We start from the raw sequence: 18,242 nt of genomic DNA, 5'->3' as shown, positions 1-18,242 counted from the left end.
ATTTACAACTACTCCGTAAAAATCCGGGAAGAATAAACACACGTTTGACAACATATATAAATTTACATTTCTTATAAATAAAACAACTTAAGCTTGCAGTGTTTACCTACCATCGTTAGTTGTTGTGGGAGGCGGCGGCCGGTCGTGTTGCTGCTCCACGCCGGGGGATCCAAGCGCAGCGGGCGACACACAAGTATCCCGCCGCCGGTTCCCCTGCAGCTTCCTCTCTAGGACTTCCACCTCCCGCTCCCTGCGGCGGAGCTCAGCGTGGACCAGTGCGAAGGCGTCCTCCCAAAGCTGCGCGATTTCCAACACGGCCGCCTGGGCGAGGGTCTCCATGATGGAGGCTATCTTAGTCTGGAAAGCTGCGCAGTGAGTCGGTTGCGTCGACATGGCAGATTGTAAACTATTTCAAACTTAGAGCTATTACAATTAAGTTGATCTTTTTATGTGTTTTTGTTGTTGTTGTGTTTTTATTGTTCAATTAATAGTAGCCTTTCAGCCGAAGCGAAAACAGACTGAAGTGTACTGTAACAGAAACAGGAAGTACTCGTGATCATGTGAGGTAAATCTACGGCAAACTCAAGAAGTCAAAATACATCCACTCAAAACAAACTCGTAAACGTTGAGTGGCGAAAATGGGATGGAATTAGTATGTTATCATATAATATCATAAAATTTATAGATTTAAGTAACCCCACGCAATTCTTAAAGTTGATGAAAATAACATACATTCTAGAAACAAAAACCTTTTTAAAGTTGAGTGAAGTGGTGCCCTCTGACTTTGTCCACCAGATGGGGTTGTAGTTCCAACTTTGAAAGAAATTATTTTTTTTATTTCAAACTAAGAGGTTTTTTGTAGTATGTACATTTAATAAATTCTTTACCATCCGTCCGTTTTCTATACTGCTTTTCCTCACTATCTCTAATAGAAAGATAGATAGATAGATAGATAGATAGGTAGGTAGATAGATAGATAGACGAATAAATAGATGCTTTATTAAGTCAGTTAGTTGCCTGTCCGCAGAGAAGTTATTTAATAACATTATTTTAAATCCAAATTACTAACATGCATGCGTTAGTTGGTTTAACTTTTATTTTGAAGGTGGCCAACCCTGTCGGCGCATTACCGTAATGCACGGTGAGGCACAGTATTAAAAATCGCTGTGGCGGCTGGCTTGACTTTGTATTTGCGTGTGGAGGCTGGCCTGACCGCAGTAAAAAAGAAAAAACAACGAACATGGCTCCACTGGTGGGAAGGCGAACATTTTAAGGGAGAGAATCTGCGCAGCGCCATCTTTGCCAAACGTGAGGGGGACGGATGGGGAGGGGAACATTTTAGTTTAGTGGTGTGCTAGCTAGCCAACGTTTCTGCTCGCTGCAATTTTGTTGACAGACGAGCGAAGCCTGTCAGTGAGCTAGCTCCAGATTCCCCGTTTTTTTCGGCGTTTTCACTTGATAAACGCCTCTTTGTCCCTTTTCCTCTGTACGGAATTACACAGCATGAACTCCTCTCGGCAAATCCAAAAAGGTACGTAAACTGCTGTGTTTGTGTATGTAAACTGAAACTTTTATTTCCTGTCTGGCGTCACACAGCGACAACTTTCTTACACATTTGTGTCGCGTCGGACAGACTAAAGACGTTTACTAAGGGACTCCAGTTAATAAGATTGCGTCCAATGAGTCCCTTTTAGCAGCCTGAGCCGTCTGCGGCATCTCGATAATAAGTCTCGTGAACCCCCGCGGAGGCTGCTCATTAATGTCGCAGGAGCCCCCGTGGAATGACAGCTATGCCGCGTATCGGTGCACTTTGGAGCCAGATGGTAATCGAATAAGCGGGAGCTGCTGCTCTTTGCCCGTTTGAATGTCACCTTGCTCAGGTATCCTGCAAACATTGCGCTTGCACGTTTAGACCACTGACCACGACCCCCCCCGCCCCATCACCCAATGAGGTGGCAAAAGTACTGTGTAAAATAAATCATAGCAACAACAAACAAGAGTAAAAACGGGCAAAAGTACAAGTAATGATTAATTCCTTAAGTTAAAAAATACTAATTGGTTGTTCATAGTGCAAGTGGAAAAATAAACGGAATTTGTTAACTTGACACACCCATCAGAATACAACTTTGCACACAACATAGTTTCTCTCTGCTTAGCTTTCATTGTTTTCGTACTAAGAAGTTCAGGAATTTAAGGCATCAAAACATGTTCCTGCAGATATTGTCAACTGACCGCAGATGGCAAAAGTATTAGCTGTATGCTGTATTTAAGTAGAAGTACTGATACATTTGTGAAAAGGTCTGGTTAAGGTACGTGCGGCACTTTTAGGCCAGGGCTTCTCAAATCTTTTTGGGTCCAGGGACCTCATAAAGAGAAGACATTTTGCCAAGGACGCCCTTATAATCTTAAAACCAATGAAACGTAACAAGAGGCGGTCGATACAAACTCTCCCACTTCTTATGTACTTGTCTTTAAAAAATAAATAAATAGAGGACTCAAGTAAAAATACCAATCCAACACCTTTACTGAAGCAAAAGTTAAAAAAAAGTACTAACACTGTAATAAAGGTACCTAAGTAAAAATACATACAGTCAGAGGTGGCAAAACTACTCCCTCTCTGTACTTAGGTAAGTAGAAAAACTGATGCTGTTATCACAGACGCACGCTTAGTGTAGAAATAAGATGCCGCGATGGCAATGCGCCAGAAGGAAGAAGTCCGTATAAAACTAAGAATTTCCACAGCTTGGGTTTATTTTACACTTCAGAAAGAAGATAATATGCAATGTGTCCACTGCAAAGCAGAACCTTTGCACCAAATGAGCGCATCTCTGATCGCCACCACAACGTAACATATCAATGTAAGCTAAATTAACATAGCATACCACTGCTCGCTAGAATGTTTTGTAATGCCCCTGCAAGTGGTAAATTTCCTGAAAATGCGTAAAAATGTTATTAATACCCCAAGTTTGACCTCCGGGATCGGCCCGCCCCCGACATCTCTCTCTAACTCCCGCCAGCATTGTGTTGAATTTATTGCTGACAGCCTTTATTAGTGTGTTATCCAGTGGGACACATCTGGGTGGTGTAACTATGGTCTATTCAAACCCCCCCCGAGCCGTTCCCCGAGGACGCCCATCTGGTTTGCACTAACAACAGGCTGCATTTTACACTGCAAAAAAAGAAAAGAAAATCCCACTCCCTGTTTTTCCCTCTGCTTCCTGTGGTGTTTTTGATGAGTGATCTCCGCATATGTACAAAGGGTGTAGTTACAGGGAGCAAATATAGAAGGAACACGCGCCTGTTTCTTGTTCAAATAAACGTGAGGTAGAGCGCCCGTTCACACGAATGATAAGACGAACATTTTTGAATTTGTGTTTTGATAAGGGTAAGGAAGTGGGCAACGTAGCTCGAGCAAAATATTTGGCCTTTGGAAAACAAGAATGGATGTCAAATTCATCTTTTATGTGCTGGAGAAGCGGTCTTGGTAACTTTTTAACATTCCTCATGACCTCAGTTTACAAATAAGCACATTTTGATGCACGAGAACGAACGGTGTAATAAAACGTTACGGCTTGTGCGTAAAGTTAACTGCTGTAGAACCCCTTTGGTTGCAACAATGTTAGCTCACTTGTTGCTTGTTATCAAAACTATTACATTTTACAGGAAATTGTATCAACAATTTCACCAATTTAAAAGAAATCAAGAAAACATTACCTTTGATCACAAGTGATGAATCAAACCCAGCAGGTCGATTGCTAGCATTAGCTGCTAACGTTTACTAAGGTTGTATAAAAAAAATAAATTAAAAAAGCAAATTCTTTGATGCTCGCTAAACTAAGCTCGCGCAAAGTATTTGGGAATCTGGCGTGTTGTTTAGTGAGACTTCTGAAGTGTATTTTTACCAAAAGGTTTGGTCGCTTGTTGAATTTTTTTTTTGGTCAGGACCCTGAATGTTGGTTTTAGGGACCTGTGAAAGCATGATGGATGCCCCCTCCCCCAAATACAAAGGCAGTCAATGTTAGTACGTTTGAATAGGGGTGCTGCCGGCTGTTTCCAATCAAGATCAAATTTGAATGGTAATTGCAATCTATTCTCAGCAGCAGCAGCAGCAGCGGCGGCAGTGGCTGCGTTCAAAAGAAGCGCGCCTCCTGCTCGTCTATTCTCGCCCGTAAAATTAGAGAGCCGAGCTTGAGGCCTGGCGCGGGCCACTCGTGTTTTTCTTGGCGCGCCGTGACTTTGTCTCGGCGTTTGAAGCAAGCAGAAAACGAGCGAAAGGAGGGAAGAAGCGGATGAGGAGCCTTTTAAGGACACGGTGATCTCATGAGTCGTTCGGTGGCTGAGATGACATGTTAATAGAACACAACAGATGCCGTTTTTAGGTTGGGATCTTATGACACCAAAACTTGGCTTCGCTTTGATTAAGGCATCGTTTCTTGACTTTGGTCCGCGTTATTTTTAACGCAACTAGAGTGCCTTACACTATGAAAATAATAAATAATCAATGTTCATGTGCGCTGCAAAGAACTCGCAGGACTTTTCAATTGTGTAAATGATATTATTGAATGAGATCAGACTTTAAGTCAAAGCTTTTGAAGGACATTCTGTGCACCAATTGGGACTGCGTTACATTATCATGATATAGTCGGTGTTTATTAGGCTCACGGCGGTGAGGGTGAACGGCAGAAAGTTATGGTTAGGAGTCGTAGTTAGAGGCCAATGGTAAGGATGAAGCTGTATCTGAAGAGTTAGCGTTGGCGTTTAGGATGATGTCGCTGAATGAAGAGTTTGGTTGGGATGACACTTTTATTGCAGTTAGTTTGGTTCAGGTGGATTTCTCTGGAGAGTTAAGTTTGGAGGTTTTGGCCTGACTAACGGGTTAGGGTGCTGTTTATGGTGGCGGCTTTGGAGTTCGCTTGATGTCTCCTGAGAATCAGGATTGGGAGATGGGGGCTAATTGAGGGTTAGGCTGAAGTTGGAGAATTGTAAGGGTCAAGGGGATAATAGTTAAGATGACACCTGTGGAGATTTATATGGTGGAATGTCTGAAGAGATAACGTTTGGGGTCAGGTGGACATATCCACAGGGTTGGGCTTAGGTTTATGTTGCTGGGGAGTAGGGGGTTTAGGGTTGTGGATTCGGCGGCGTTATGTTGTAGTCTGGAAAAGTTTGGGTCAGAGCCTGATAAGGTAATGGTGGTTTGACTGAAAAATGAAGGTTATAGGTCACATTGATATCACTGGTGAGTTGGGTTAAGCTGAAGAATTAGCTCACCGGAGAGTTAGCATTGGGATTCAGGTTCAGGAGTTAGGTTAGGTTTAGCGCTATGTTGCCGAAGAGTTTGGGTTGGATATGGAATTGGGTTTTACTTGCAGTGATGTTAGAGGTTAGGTGGACATCTCTGAAGGGTTAAGGTTAAAGGAGTTTCCGTCAGGCTAGCGTTTGAGACTCTACATACCAAGCCGTGGTGGCCAACTGTCACATCAGCCTAGAAGTCGGTATGACGGACCGGAAACTGACCGAAGAACACGCCGCAAAAACCCGACGGAGACGCCAACTACGCCGGCCCTTCCATGCCATCAGCGATAGTCAATGCCTAGCCTTGTGCGGTGATGTCGAATAATGGCGGTCTTTTGTGAATGAGAGTGATTACTTGGTCTTTGCTCTCTTCTGTGCCACCAGCCGTTATGTCCTTAGAGGAGATGTGGAAATGAGCAAAGTTCATTTAGTTCTTGAGAAATGGCTTCAATTTTCACAGTTTTTCCTTTTTTTGTCTCTTCCCGTTCTTGTCCAAAGCACTGATTTGCTGGCTAAGAGTCAACCCCAGTGCTCAATTCACCCACAGCCCGATCCGTTTGTACATGTTGAATCAGCCGAACATTGCCCCAGCAACGGCTCTTACTTTACGATGTGGCGCGCTACACCAAACAGACGCCGTGCACCGACTTTACGATGGCTGACGTCGAATTGGCGTGATGTGTCTGGAGAGTTAGAGTTGGGCCTTCGGGAAATGTTTCAAAAGAGTTGAGGTGGAGTCTCGGCAGTTAGGATCAGGTTGACGTCTCTGGAGTGTTCGAGTTAGGGTTGGGTGTTGGGGTGAGAGTTTTCAAGCGTTAGGGTAGGGTAGGGAGTGTTCTCTCTAGTAAGTGTTTTACTGAACGTCTCGCTCCAAAATGAAAAAGACCAAAACTTGTAATAACAATCTTCTCAGGGGAGAGTGAACTGTAGCCTAAGTCAGTATGATGTCCTCAAAATCCGGATGCCTTCTATTAAAAAAAAATAATAATAATAATAAAAATAGCTCTTACTACCCCGGATTGTGATTGGCTTGCTTCCACAGTAATAGCTCATTTGTTTTCTCCCCAGGATTTGAATCATTAGGGCGCGTCCGAGTACACACCGAGGCACAGGAAAGGTTAACCGGTCCTCAACAAGTTAAAAGCGAACTTTGAAGCAGTTTGGTTGTGGTAACAAACCAATCCAACTTGTATCCAGTCCAGCTGGTGAATGAGCTCTTGTGGGACAAAAATAAAAATATTGAAGTTGTCATCCATAGCATTGTTATCGCTAACAGTACACTATTGATTGATACGCTAACTTCATTTTTTTTAAAAACAAGTATTGAAATGCATCGTAGGTATAGCGCTCATATGCACTGATAATATCCTATGGTGAAATTCCCGCCCCTTTAAATGGACCAATCAGGAGTGATGGTGACTCATTGACTTGTGGTAAACGGATCAAACTTAGCGAAGACGTTTTTTGGTTGTTAGCATGCTGTTTTTCCGCTGCATAAGCTGCCTTCGTAAAGTCTACTTGGCTACATCGTCCAGATCATTCATAAAGTTGTCAACCGTGTTGATTTGTGCTGTTTCACCCGCCAAACCTTTTTCCTGTTTACATTCTTGTGACCAATCAAAGAAGAGAACGCTTTCACATGGTTTGACGAGATGAATTTCATTTCGCTTTGAACGTTTTAACTTTGTGAAATAGTTCTCATCAAGGATGGAAAAACATTCTATCAAAGGATTCTGCTGCTGTCTAATGTCTTTCTAATTCTAATTTTCCTGGAAGAAATCATGATTATTGGAAAAGAGAGGCTGAAGTGTTTATGATCAGAAATAAACCTTGCCACCCTGCACAGTTCCTCATGTTGTTAAAACGGACGGCACAAAGGTTCTCGCCACCTGAGAGCCATTTTCTTGACTAATCTCCGAACAATCACAGTCGTTATGCTTCTGAGCTTTATTTAGCAGTGCTCGTGAGAGCCGCTCCACTGCTCCACTTGATATTTCTGGAAAATCCCAACCAGATCAAAATTATCTCAATTCACATACATTTATTTTTATATAATATTACTGATTTTTATTTTAATTTACTTTAAGCCATCTTGAAACAGTGCTCAAGATGAGCCTAATATTATTAAAAAATCAAATTGGAACCACGCAAAAGAATGCTTATTGGATAGTTGAATGAAATAATGTAAAATAATGACAATATTCGAATATAGTCCTTTAATAAAATTCAATATAATTACTTTGTTGTAGGTGATCCAAAGTTCGCAGTTCTTGGATCAAATCTGAACGTGTGATATTTGATCCGATTATTTAAAAAAAAAAAAAGAATATCACCCTGTTTGATTATACTTAAATTATATATTCCCGGAATCGAACCAATTCTAGATTATCCATATATCGTTCTTGATTCATTGTAATCATTTTAAAAATGATTAGTAATTCTTGACTGGCATCTCATCGCATGATTTCCTTAATTCTTTCTAGGTCTCCACTGGCTTGTCACCCAACATGAGAGAGCGCCCCCACCTAGATGGACTCACCAAGCTGTGAGCGGTCGCCGCTGAGCCCAACTCGACAACAATCCGGTGCTCTTGTCATGTGGGTACAACACGGAAGAAGACTCCCCTTACCCCAACTGGTGTCTCCATTTTTATCGTCGTCATCATCATCGTCATGGACCGGAATAAACGCAATTCTATCGCCGCGTTTCCCACGCGACCCGAACGCCTCGCCGAGGACAGAGACGGTGTCGCGGGGCTAGGGGTGTGCGAGATGGGCGTTGGAGCACCCTCGCAGGTCAGCCTATCAGTATTTGTAGAAAAGATGATATAATACTGCACATGGAAACTGATTTTGAATGAATAAAGGACAAGATGCCGATTTGTGTACTTATTTCCACTCCTTGGATACAGTGTAGTGCAGTGCAGTGTAGTTTTTTTTGTTTATTTTTATCTTTTAAGAGTATTTTCGTTTTTTCCTCTTCCAAAAATGTTCTTGATTTAAAAAAATAATAATACAAAAAAAAAATCGCCTTTATATTTATTCAAATTAAGTCTGATTTTTGTCTAGATTTGTATTTTATCCGGAAAGTTTCCAAAACATTTTCAGCTTGGTTAAAAATGCCTTGTGTTTTTCTATTACAAAAAATAAATAAATAAATATAAAAATAAGATAAAATAAACGATAAAATAAAATTTTGTCAGCACTTTACGACCCCCCAAATCTTTTTCTACTTTTTTCTGTTTTGTTGTTAAATCATCTGACATTTTCAAAGTTCATGCTTTCCCTCAAAAATATTCTAATTGTTTTCAATTGAAATTTAATAATCATTTGAAACATTTTCTGAACTTGTAATCTTTTTTTCCAAATTTAGGTGACTTTTTTTTTGGCAAATTCTTTGCATCTTTTCATCATTATCCATAATATTCTGGATTTGACTCTATGAATTAAACAAAAATAGAATCATTTCTGCAGTTTATTCTATTAATCCCAAATTGTCTAGATTTTGTTTTGAATAATTTTCTAAAATTTTTGTTTTTATCCACACTTATTGTTTTTTTAAATTTTATTTTAAAATGTTCACATGCCTTTTCAGTCGACATCCACGTCATAGTACTAGGGGTAAAATTGGACACTATTTTGGATGCAAGCAATTAACTGTTGCTGAATTGTAATGCTCTCCTCCAGGTGGGCAGGGTGTGCCCTTCGTCCTACAGGGCCCTCATCAGTGCCTTCTCCTGCCTTACGCGCCTCGACGACTTCACCTGCGAGTGGATCGGCTCTGGCTTCTTCTCTGACGTCTACAAGGTGGGTGGGAATTGACTGTGAATTGCGTCACGGCCACGCTGATTCTTTAAAGCGTAAAATCTCGTCTAATGAAGGTCATGGTCATTTGTGCCTGGTGGTCTCCTCCGTTCACAGCTGACGTTTTTAGGTCAAGATGGACGCCAATCACGGCAGCGGGTGGGGGGGTTGTTAATACTGTCCCTTCCCCCCCTTAGCCATCAGTCTTGAGGATGGCAGTCATGCAAGCATGAAATTAAGTTGACATGTCTTATCATGAATAAACTCGCAAAGAAGTCTGAAGACCACGTCCAATTTGATTGGTTTGTAGGGGCCATTATTTGATCATTTTGGCCGTAAATTGCGAGGAATAGGGTCAGGGGTGTTGGTGGGGGTTTCGGAAGATGAACGTTGGGGGGTAGGGTCCTTCTGACGAGTGGCCATCTGTTCTTCCTGCTGTCCTGTCAAGCCAAGCCCCCTTCCAACCAAGCGTGCTCTCATTAAGAATTTAAGATAAAAACAGTATAATCTACTGCATGGCATTTTTACTCAAAGATTAAAATGGTGATTAATGCATCATGGCCTATCATAGAAATCCTTTGACACTTTGCAATCATCTTGCATTATCGCTGTGCTGGGAGATAATCACAAAAATGTGATGTTTGGTGCTTGGCTTCCAGTCATTCTAAATGTAGTTGAATAAAGTCTTGTTGTAAATGGTCAAACAATTGCTTACATATCTGCAGAATAAGTCATTGTATCATATTTTAGTATTTATTCATTAGCATCATTTTTTATTGTTCACGTGATTTCATCATCATATTGAATATTTTCCATATTTCCCTGCATTTGCTGTCCGCCAATCAAAATCAATCAAAACTTTATTTTTATTATGCTTTTCATGCTTGGAAAGTGCAACAGCAACAAGAACAAAACGGAGCAAGTGTTATATGCATACACGTATTTAAACACGCAGAGCGATAAAATAGAGAATAACATGAAATAAGGAAGCGAAATAGGGAAGCCCTGTCTTAGTATTACCTATTATGCAATAAAGTGAGAACAAGTGGTTCAAGAGAATGGGTGGATGCATGCATTTTGAGCTGCAACTATTAAATGTTTTGGCATTCGGATATCCTATTAGAAATTCTCATGAATAATCGAGTAGACGCATGAAATATTTGTTTTTGTTGTTGTTGCTTAAAGAACAATTATGAATACACAGGAGAACACATTTCACTTAATAATGAACATTCTAACATTAGGCAAAACGTCCACTCTGTCAGCAAGCTCACTCTTGAGCAGTAATTTTTGCCGGACTATATAGAAGTATTTTGTCAGTCAGTAACCACTCGCATTGGACCTAAAGCTGATGCTTTGTTACTCAAGTGTCAACCGATATTTATGACCGTTGCATAATGCCGCGATGGTGTGATACGCTTATCAGAGTGCATACAGCACAAGGCAAGCCTCGCTGGGTAACGTGACCATTATCTAACCGCCGGACGGATGGAAAGTCAAATCCCAATCATGCCCAATCGAGACGAATTGATCCATGTGTGTTCCATTATCTGGCGGCTGACCTTGCTTCATTCGAAATATGTGCAGTGTTTTTCCCGGCTGTGGCTAATCAATGGCTGTTGCGTGGCTTTGCAGGTGTGCCACCGAGCGTCGGATCAAGTGATGGCGCTCAAGATGAACAAGCTGAGCAGCAACAGAGCCAACATGCTGAGAGAAGTGCAGCTGATGAACCGCCTCTCGCACCCCAACATACTCAGGTGCGCTCCCGTGTCATCCAGTCGCCAAAAAGAAATAAGAAAACATTTGTCAATAATGACAATAAAATAGGTGCACATGGAAAAAAATGACTTGTATTATTTAAACTGTAACTGGCAATTTAAAAAAGTAACGAAATTCAAAAATACAAGAAATACATTAATCGTAAAATCTAAAGGGCGACGTACATTCCTGATGAATAACTAATGCACGAAAAGAAAAGACAACTACTCAGAAGATTCCAAATGTAAATTGTGAATGCATAAAATGTTAAAAAAAATAATAAAATGGGCACACAAAAAAATATTCAAATGGCATTTGATATATTACAAATATTTTTAATATAAAAAAAAGCAAAGTTTAACACTAAAATACAGTTAATGATAATGATATTGGTTTATTAATCAACGATTAAAAAAATGTATTGAAATCATGAAGGTAACATTTCTCTTTATGATTATGACATTATTTGTAAAAACACTCACTGATCACAACATGAGGTACACCTCCACAGACAAAATAGGAAAAATATGAAAAGAGAAAATGTTTAGAACATGCAATGTGAAATATGCAAATGAATAATAATCCAAAAATAAATTAAAACTAAAATACGGACTCGATGCAGAGGATTTGAAATGGCAACTAAGTAGTCTTATATTTAAAAAAAAAAATAGTAATAAAAAAATGAAAACGGTGATATTATGATTATAGTTTATTTACATTGGTTGTGTCGAAGTCAACGTACATTAGATAGTAGCAGACAATTTCATGCGCCAGCGTGGTGTTGTTTTTCCTGCATTCTGTCGTCTGTGGGCGGGGGGGGGCATGCATGCATAAGTGTGTGTGTGTGTGTTTGTATTTGTTTGTTATACAATGCCATCCTTGTTGTTTACGCCTCCTGCCGCAGGGTGTGTATATCTGTGTTGTCAGAGGACATTGAAGGGGCTCATTGTTTTACTCCAAACAAGCTGAACTTTTCCATAGCCGGTGGGAGAGCCTCTTTAATTGCGTTTATTCACAAGTTGATCGCACGCAAAACATAAACATACATTACCAAACAAATGCGATAGAAGTGGTGTGAAAAGCAGTTAGCGTGAATGGAATACAAAAAAAATTGTACTTTGAAAAGAGATTTCAAAAGAAGAAAAAGGCTTACTTTTTAATTATATGGTTTGGGGTCTCAAATTAAAATAGGAGTTTATCAAATTAAAAAAATAATCATTGTAAATGCCAAATTGTCTTTAAATTGGATCTCAAATTAAAAATAGCCATTTTCTTTGAGTGTGTAAAAAAACAACAACAAAAAAACCAACACTTTTGTTGACTTAAACACTCCCAAGTATTCTGTCAACTTTGCAACACTCGAAATGTGTTTCATCCTGTTTGCGAGGACAATGTGGACCTCACCTTGAGAGGCCAGGCGCAGAAGACAGGTCTGGAACAGCAAACCTGCAGGAGGAGCCACTTGTCCTGTCTGGTCTTGTCTGTTGCTGGAATCTCTGGAATTTGTACTTTAGTTTCCATGCTTGTACACTCTCTGTATTATTGGTCATACTTAATTATTATTTTCATATACAGTAGTTAACCTATTTTTTTCTTTTATTTTTAAATTATAAGCTAATGACGTCCTCTGCTTTTTTGCTGTGTTGCTGCAGGTTCAAGGGAGTTTGTGTGCACGAAGGCCAGCTTCACCCCTTGACAGAGGTAAGAGAACACATTTTTACAGGCGGGCTTGAAAACATTTGCAGCAAAAATAGACGCGCCATGAAACAGCCGACATGATGTGTGTGTGTGTGTGTGGCCCAACTCGGGTGGCGGCCTCATGCCGTTTTGCTGTTTTGTCATCTGACCCTCAGTAGGCCCTGAGGGCAGCGGGCTGGTGCCAGGCTTCCTCAAATGGGGAATCAAGTCACCATGTAGGCCGGGCACAAGTCTCATAAGCACAAACACCAGTATTCCTGGCCTAAAATCACTGTAATGCTATTTCCAACAATAATAATCTGTCCTAACTGCAGGATTATTTTTTAAAGCGGCTAGTTAACAATGTTCCTTTGTATCACTCTGTTAAAATGCGCATGCACACTGTAAACAAACAAAAAGGACAAATGTGCACGACTGAAATGTTGAAAGCACATTGAATATTATTCTGCTGGTCGCAGCACACCTCACACAAGCACATCCCTTGGAGGAGAGTAGCATGTCGCAAGCGTCCAATCAGATTGCACCGATGTCATGCCAGTTGAGTGTCATTTCTTACTCAGAGTTATTTAACAGCATCAGCCTCTTGGCCTAAATCCCAGCCTTGATCCGTGTTAACCGCCCGCGTTGCGTGACGCCTTTACGTTGGGATTAGTGCGTCTTTATGGCGAGGTCAGCAAAGTTCTTTTGGATCAAAGTGCCAAAGACGCCCTTTGCTCAACGGCGAGATAACGCCACTTCCTGTCAAGCCGATCGAAGCAATGGCATGCCAGCGAGTCTGATGGGCCTGCGGGAGAATTGTCTGGTGACCCAGAACCTCGCGGTCCGCCAGACACTCGTTGGCATTTTGTGTTAGTGCGTGATACCCGTCCAACTGGTTCCTTTGTCAAATGAGTACCATGTACTAATGTTGGTTTGAGCGACGATCTTATTGAAGTTGCATTAGTCTTCTTATTAAATCAAGATTAATTAAAAATAATTAAAAAGTTCACAAATTACTATGTACTGCATTATGTATTTTAAGGGTAACTTGCACTCTGCATCTCATATATTCGTATTGTTTTTTTCATTTTCTTCTCTAATATTTGTAAAGCTTCCCTATAATACATATTTTTTTTGTGTTGTCAATTTTTTTTAATATAACTTAAGATTTTGGTCATCGTATTTTTTCTCACATTTGTGTATTTTCCATCTAATATTAACATATTACAACAATATAACTTTATATATTTTTCGTCCCATATTGTTTTCTCCCTATTATTTTGTATATAATTTTAAAATGTTTCAAATTTTTTTTTGTATATTATTTCTATTATTTGCTTATTTTTGGACAATATTTTTATTTTCCTCATCATTTTTTGGGGGTTATTCTGAAATGTTCTTGTTGAAATATTTTGGTTATTTTTGGGGTGGCATATTTATGGATTGTTTTTCAAATTTTGGGGTATTTTCCCTTTCATCTATTGTTGGTCTCATCTTTATCGCTGTGACTTTTATTCGATTTTGCAAGTGTACCTAATGTTTTGCCTTGTGCCAATCACATTCGCAAATCATTGACATTTATTTAAGCAACATTGTCATAACACAGTACTAACAATACTGATCATTTTTCTCACTTAAGTAATATCAGATTTAGCGTTTACTGTACCCACCTCGTATACTCTTGTCATTTATCTTTCTTGCTGTATTTTTGTGTTTGCAGTACATCAACGGCGGCAACCTGGAGCAGCTTCTGGACAGCAACAAGCATCTGAGCTGGCCCGCCAGAGTCAAGTTGGCCAGCGACCTCGCTGAGGGTCTGGCCTACCTGCACGCCAAAGGCATCTTCCACCGAGACCTCACTTCCAAGGTGGGTGGCCCGGTGACATAACACGGGTTTACGGTCCTTTATACGCGTGACTCAAAACTGCCCTCTGCTGACTCGACAACTGTCAAGACAAGTGATTCCCAGCCGCACTGATGTGAAACATTTGCCTCCTGTACGAGCGATAATAATGAGGATTTTCTTTTGCTCTCATGCCAGAACTGCCTGATCAAATGCGACGACAGCGGCGGCTACACGGCGGTGGTGGGAGACTTCGGATTGGCCGAGAAGATCCCCGCAAATCTGTACGTGCTCTTCTTCACCCCCCCCCCCCCCGTTCACTTCAGTTACCTTACGAGTGGGTCCAAATAGTCGAGGCAGCTCTCAGTAGGGCACAAATGAACATTGTTACCCCCTATCGTTGCTGTGCTCAGTGGACAACATTAAGCCTGAAGCAGCTGAAATCCAGTTTATTCGCTAAATCCCTACTTGATTGTGCGCTAGTAAGAGCCTTGTTTGTCCCAAGCAGCACTTCCATTGACACCAGCTCCTAAAACAAGGATAACTATTTGAGTAAAGAAAAATGGATCTTTGGCGTCTTTAGCCGTCAATGGCAGTAAATGAGTTAAGGAGGTAGAGGAAGAACTTAGTTTGCTCAGTGTCATAAGAATTTGTGATCATGTGGCAGAAAAAGACACGCTCAATTATTAACATTCCTTTCGTTTATCATTGGATTGTTTTGGATTTATGGCCTTGAAGTGTTTCTCATATCAATGTTTATGCTTAATTACGCGATTACTACTGCATTATCTTGTTTACGCCACATTCATAACAGATCTTGGTGAAACTCAGGACCCACTACTGTATGTGAAGTCATAGCGTTTACATTCAATAAGTAGCTCTGATGCAATGATATGATTATTAGTTTATTATTAGTATTTTATTGAATTGTTTAATTTAATGTGTAAACACATTTCAATCTATGTCCAAATGTGACCTTAAATGTTTTTTTTTTGTTGTTTTTTTAATGTGATTATTTTTTATTTTAAAATCATAACAGTTATTTCAAATATTTAATGACTTGATTTACTTTTGGAAACATTTTTTATGCTGTAAATGAATTCATTAATAGTTTTTAAAAATGGTGTTTTTTGTACAGCACGGAAGGAGCGAAGCTTTCAGTGGTGGGTTCTCCTTTCTGGATGGCTCCTGAGGTTCTGAGAGACGAACCTTATAACGAGAAGGTTTGTGTGCATGGACTGAGGAACTTTGTCGAAGACGCATGGCCAGCGGTACCAAATGATATTCTTCCTCTCAGGCTGACGTCTTCTCCTACGGCATCATCCTGTGTGAGATCATCGCTAGGATCCAGGCTGACCCGGATTTTCTCCCACGCACAGAGGTGAATGTGGAATTTACTCAGTAGCGCCCCCTGGAGAGTTTGGAAATTTCACCAATCAACATGAAATTTGGCAGACTTGTCTATCGTCACAGGACACACCAAAATGTTTCAAGAATCCACGCTGGAAATTGAATAGGAAGTCCTCTTGCCTACTACCCTGCTGAAATATTTTTCATTAAAATGTTTGTATTTCCCGTTTTATGGAACAGACTACCATGTCATATCTTGCCTCGTGGTCACAATGAGTGTATAAGACGTTCTAAATTTGAAGTGCCTTTAAAAAACGTCTTGCATTTGGCTTAAGTCTGCACATACTCTGTCAAAGTTCCCATTGAGGTGTCATCTTCAATATTCAGATTGTCCCGACTGTACATGAATTGAGTCGTTTTTCTGTTTGCATAGTAACACCCGTTTTCTTTGTGTCGTTGAGCAGAACTTCGGCCTGGACTATCACACCTTCCAGCACATGGTTGGCGACTGTCCGCCCGACTTCCTTCAGCTGGCGTTCAACTGCTGCAATGTGAGTCCATCTCAACGCCTTCTGACAGACTCTTCTTTAATTTGCAAAAAAAGGCAGGACTAGCAATCAGATTACGCCTCTAATCTAAAGACCACCTCCAGCCCCGTCTCCTGGGGTCTTTTAACAAAAGCTGGATAAGGGACCAGCTTGTCTTTATGGGTTATTTGTAAAAGTCATGAAAAGATTAAAGAAGATCATTTACAGAACCTTTTTTTTTGGCTTCAAGATGGACCCGACACTGAGGCCAACCTTCCCGGACATTTTGGGACATCTAAACGAGACATTGGCTCGCCTCAAATTAGGCGAGGAGGCACACCAGTGCCCCCCACTGGCTGGAGAGGGCGACAAAAAGTCAACGGCGTCTAAAGGTTTGTCAACCCACATTGGTACCTGCGATTTGCAGATTCTTTTTATTTTTTTAATCATTTTCACCTATTTTTGTAAATTAGATGCTGACTATCTAATCTAGCTCAGTAAATAATGTATCTTAGTTTATGTGGTATTTTTTTTTTACAAAGTAATATGAACTAATTTTGAACTTCCTGTATGTCCAATCAAAGGAGAGAAGATTCAGGGCCTGAAGCGACTCAACCCGCTGATTTTCCCCAACGACAAAATTCCGCCCAAATCACCACGCCCCCGTCGCAACATCTGGCTTAGTCGCAGCCAGTCGGACATCTTCTCATGTAAGGCGGCGAGGAAGGTGAACGTGCAGGACCCGTACTATGAGCCGCCGGCCTCGCGGCGGGCCGCCAAGGCGTGCAAGGTCAACCCGTTCACTGCACGCGAGGATCTGTGCGGCGGCAACATCAAGTTCTACGACGTACCTAGCAAGTCGGTGTTCTCGCTGGTCTTCGACCTTCGCTCGCCGCCGGGTAGCGCCTTCGCCAGCCGGCCGCCGCCGCACGCCTCGGCCGCTGCGTCCTTCTACTGGCAGCAGTTGCCGGGACGACAGTGTCATTCCTTGCCCGTGTCACCCCAGCTGCCTCGCTCAGAGTTCTTGTACCACCACCATGTCGTCACTGGAACCGCTTCGGGCGTCAATAACAACAACAACAATGGCCCCCTGCCCTGCAACTCGCACCCTCTGGCCTCCAATATGACAAGTGAGTGATCCATGAAATGGCTCAGCACAAAATATATATAAATAACCTATCCACTAGAGATACACAGATGAATCGCTAAATATTTTGACCATCAATTAATTTGCTCGATTTGAAATAGTCCAAATCCTTGGGATTTTAGCCTCTTAACTGTAAGTATATTCAGATTTCTGTAGTCCTTGACAAAGGCGTGGTGGACATTGGGAATTTTGGGAGTTTCCCGAACGGCCGTGCTACTCGCACAAAGCCCCCCAAAAAATGTTAGGAAAAGCCCACTAGCGCATCTGAACTTCATTTGGTTTTAATTAGCCACTCTTTAATGGTACTCCCATTTAACAAAAATTATAATTTAGCCAAATCCCCAGTTATAAATTAACTCGTTATTTCTGTTTTTTATTTTTATTATACTTCCCAAAGATTACATTTTTTTTGTGGTACAAGTGACAGATCACATTAATTGTGGAAGAAGTTTTGAAATGGTCTCATTTTATTTTATTTTTTCTATCACAAAAACATGACATTTGAGGAGGGGTGTGTTGACTTTTTCAATCTACTATTGTCTTAAAGATAACCAATTGCGTCTGCTTCCTCTCAGCAGCCACTTGCAGGCCCGAGGTTGGCCCGACGGCTAACGACGTTCGAAATAAGGCGGCGCTGAGCGGCTGGGCGAGAAAATACACGGTGGTGGAGATCCCGCCCTATTGTGGGCCGGAGGCGGGAGACGGGACAGACAGCAGCAGTGACGACGACGAGGTGTTTGGCGAGAGCTGGTCTCCGAACGTCCCCCTTGGCGAAGCCATGGACTGCTCCGGCATGTTGGAGGACCAACACATGCCACCGCGGCACTGAAGCAGGCGATCTG

General features: G+C 41.3%; 2 protein-coding genes across 4 annotated transcripts in view; one reads left to right on the top strand and one right to left on the bottom strand.

Annotated features, from left to right (window-relative positions):
• LOC148326124 (uncharacterized) overlaps nt 1–559 on the bottom strand; it is a 3,942-nt gene extending 3,383 nt beyond the window's left edge. Inside the window, exon 1 of the mRNA XM_088310413.1 lies at nt 111–559. Within this exon, the coding sequence (XP_088166539.1) occupies nt 111–393 (283 nt within the window). The 5' untranslated portion in view covers nt 394–559. The remainder of the gene's footprint in view (nt 1–110) is intronic.
• Nucleotides 144–18,242, top strand: tesk2 (testis associated actin remodelling kinase 2). Of its 3 annotated transcripts, none has more exons than XM_088310408.1 (13): nt 144–372; nt 7,779–8,090; nt 8,982–9,101; nt 10,734–10,855; nt 12,509–12,557; nt 14,254–14,400; nt 14,575–14,660; nt 15,515–15,599; nt 15,674–15,757; nt 16,191–16,277; nt 16,504–16,645; nt 16,838–17,383; nt 17,976–18,242. In XM_088310408.1, exons 2-13 carry the CDS (start codon nt 7,968–7,970, stop codon nt 18,227–18,229), a joined length of 1,845 nt encoding a protein of 614 aa, XP_088166534.1. In that variant the 5' UTR covers nt 144–372; nt 7,779–7,967; the 3' UTR covers nt 18,230–18,242. The 3 variants fall into 3 exon arrangements, with proteins under 3 accessions (XP_088166534.1, XP_088166535.1, XP_088166533.1); XM_088310409.1 differs by lacking the exon at nt 144–372 and adding an exon at nt 1,146–1,531 and having other exon boundaries at nt 17,979–18,242; XM_088310407.1 differs by lacking the exon at nt 144–372 and adding an exon at nt 1,147–1,531.

Source organism: Idiotropiscis lumnitzeri, chromosome 12 (assembly GCF_059441095.1).
Source record: "Idiotropiscis lumnitzeri isolate Australia: NSW breed Sydney's pygmy pipehorse chromosome 12, RoL_Ilum_1.0, whole genome shotgun sequence".
In the NCBI taxonomy this organism is placed as follows: domain Eukaryota; kingdom Metazoa; phylum Chordata; class Actinopteri; order Syngnathiformes; family Syngnathidae; genus Idiotropiscis; species Idiotropiscis lumnitzeri.
Note: the sequence above shows the minus strand (reverse complement) of the source record. Positions and strands in the feature narration are given on the sequence as shown.

Bases quoted from the DNA above. Each gene is read 5' to 3' on its own strand.
- tesk2 (XM_088310408.1), top strand. From the start codon at position 7,968: ATGGACCGGAATAAACGCAATTCTATCGCCGCGTTTCCCACGCGACCC. The intron at 9,102-10,733 runs GTGGGTGGGAAT...GTGGCTTTGCAG, and splicing joins TCTTCTCTGACGTCTACAAG to GTGTGCCACCGAGCGTCGGA. The intron at 10,856-12,508 runs GTGCGCTCCCGT...GTGTTGCTGCAG, and splicing joins TCGCACCCCAACATACTCAG to GTTCAAGGGAGTTTGTGTGC.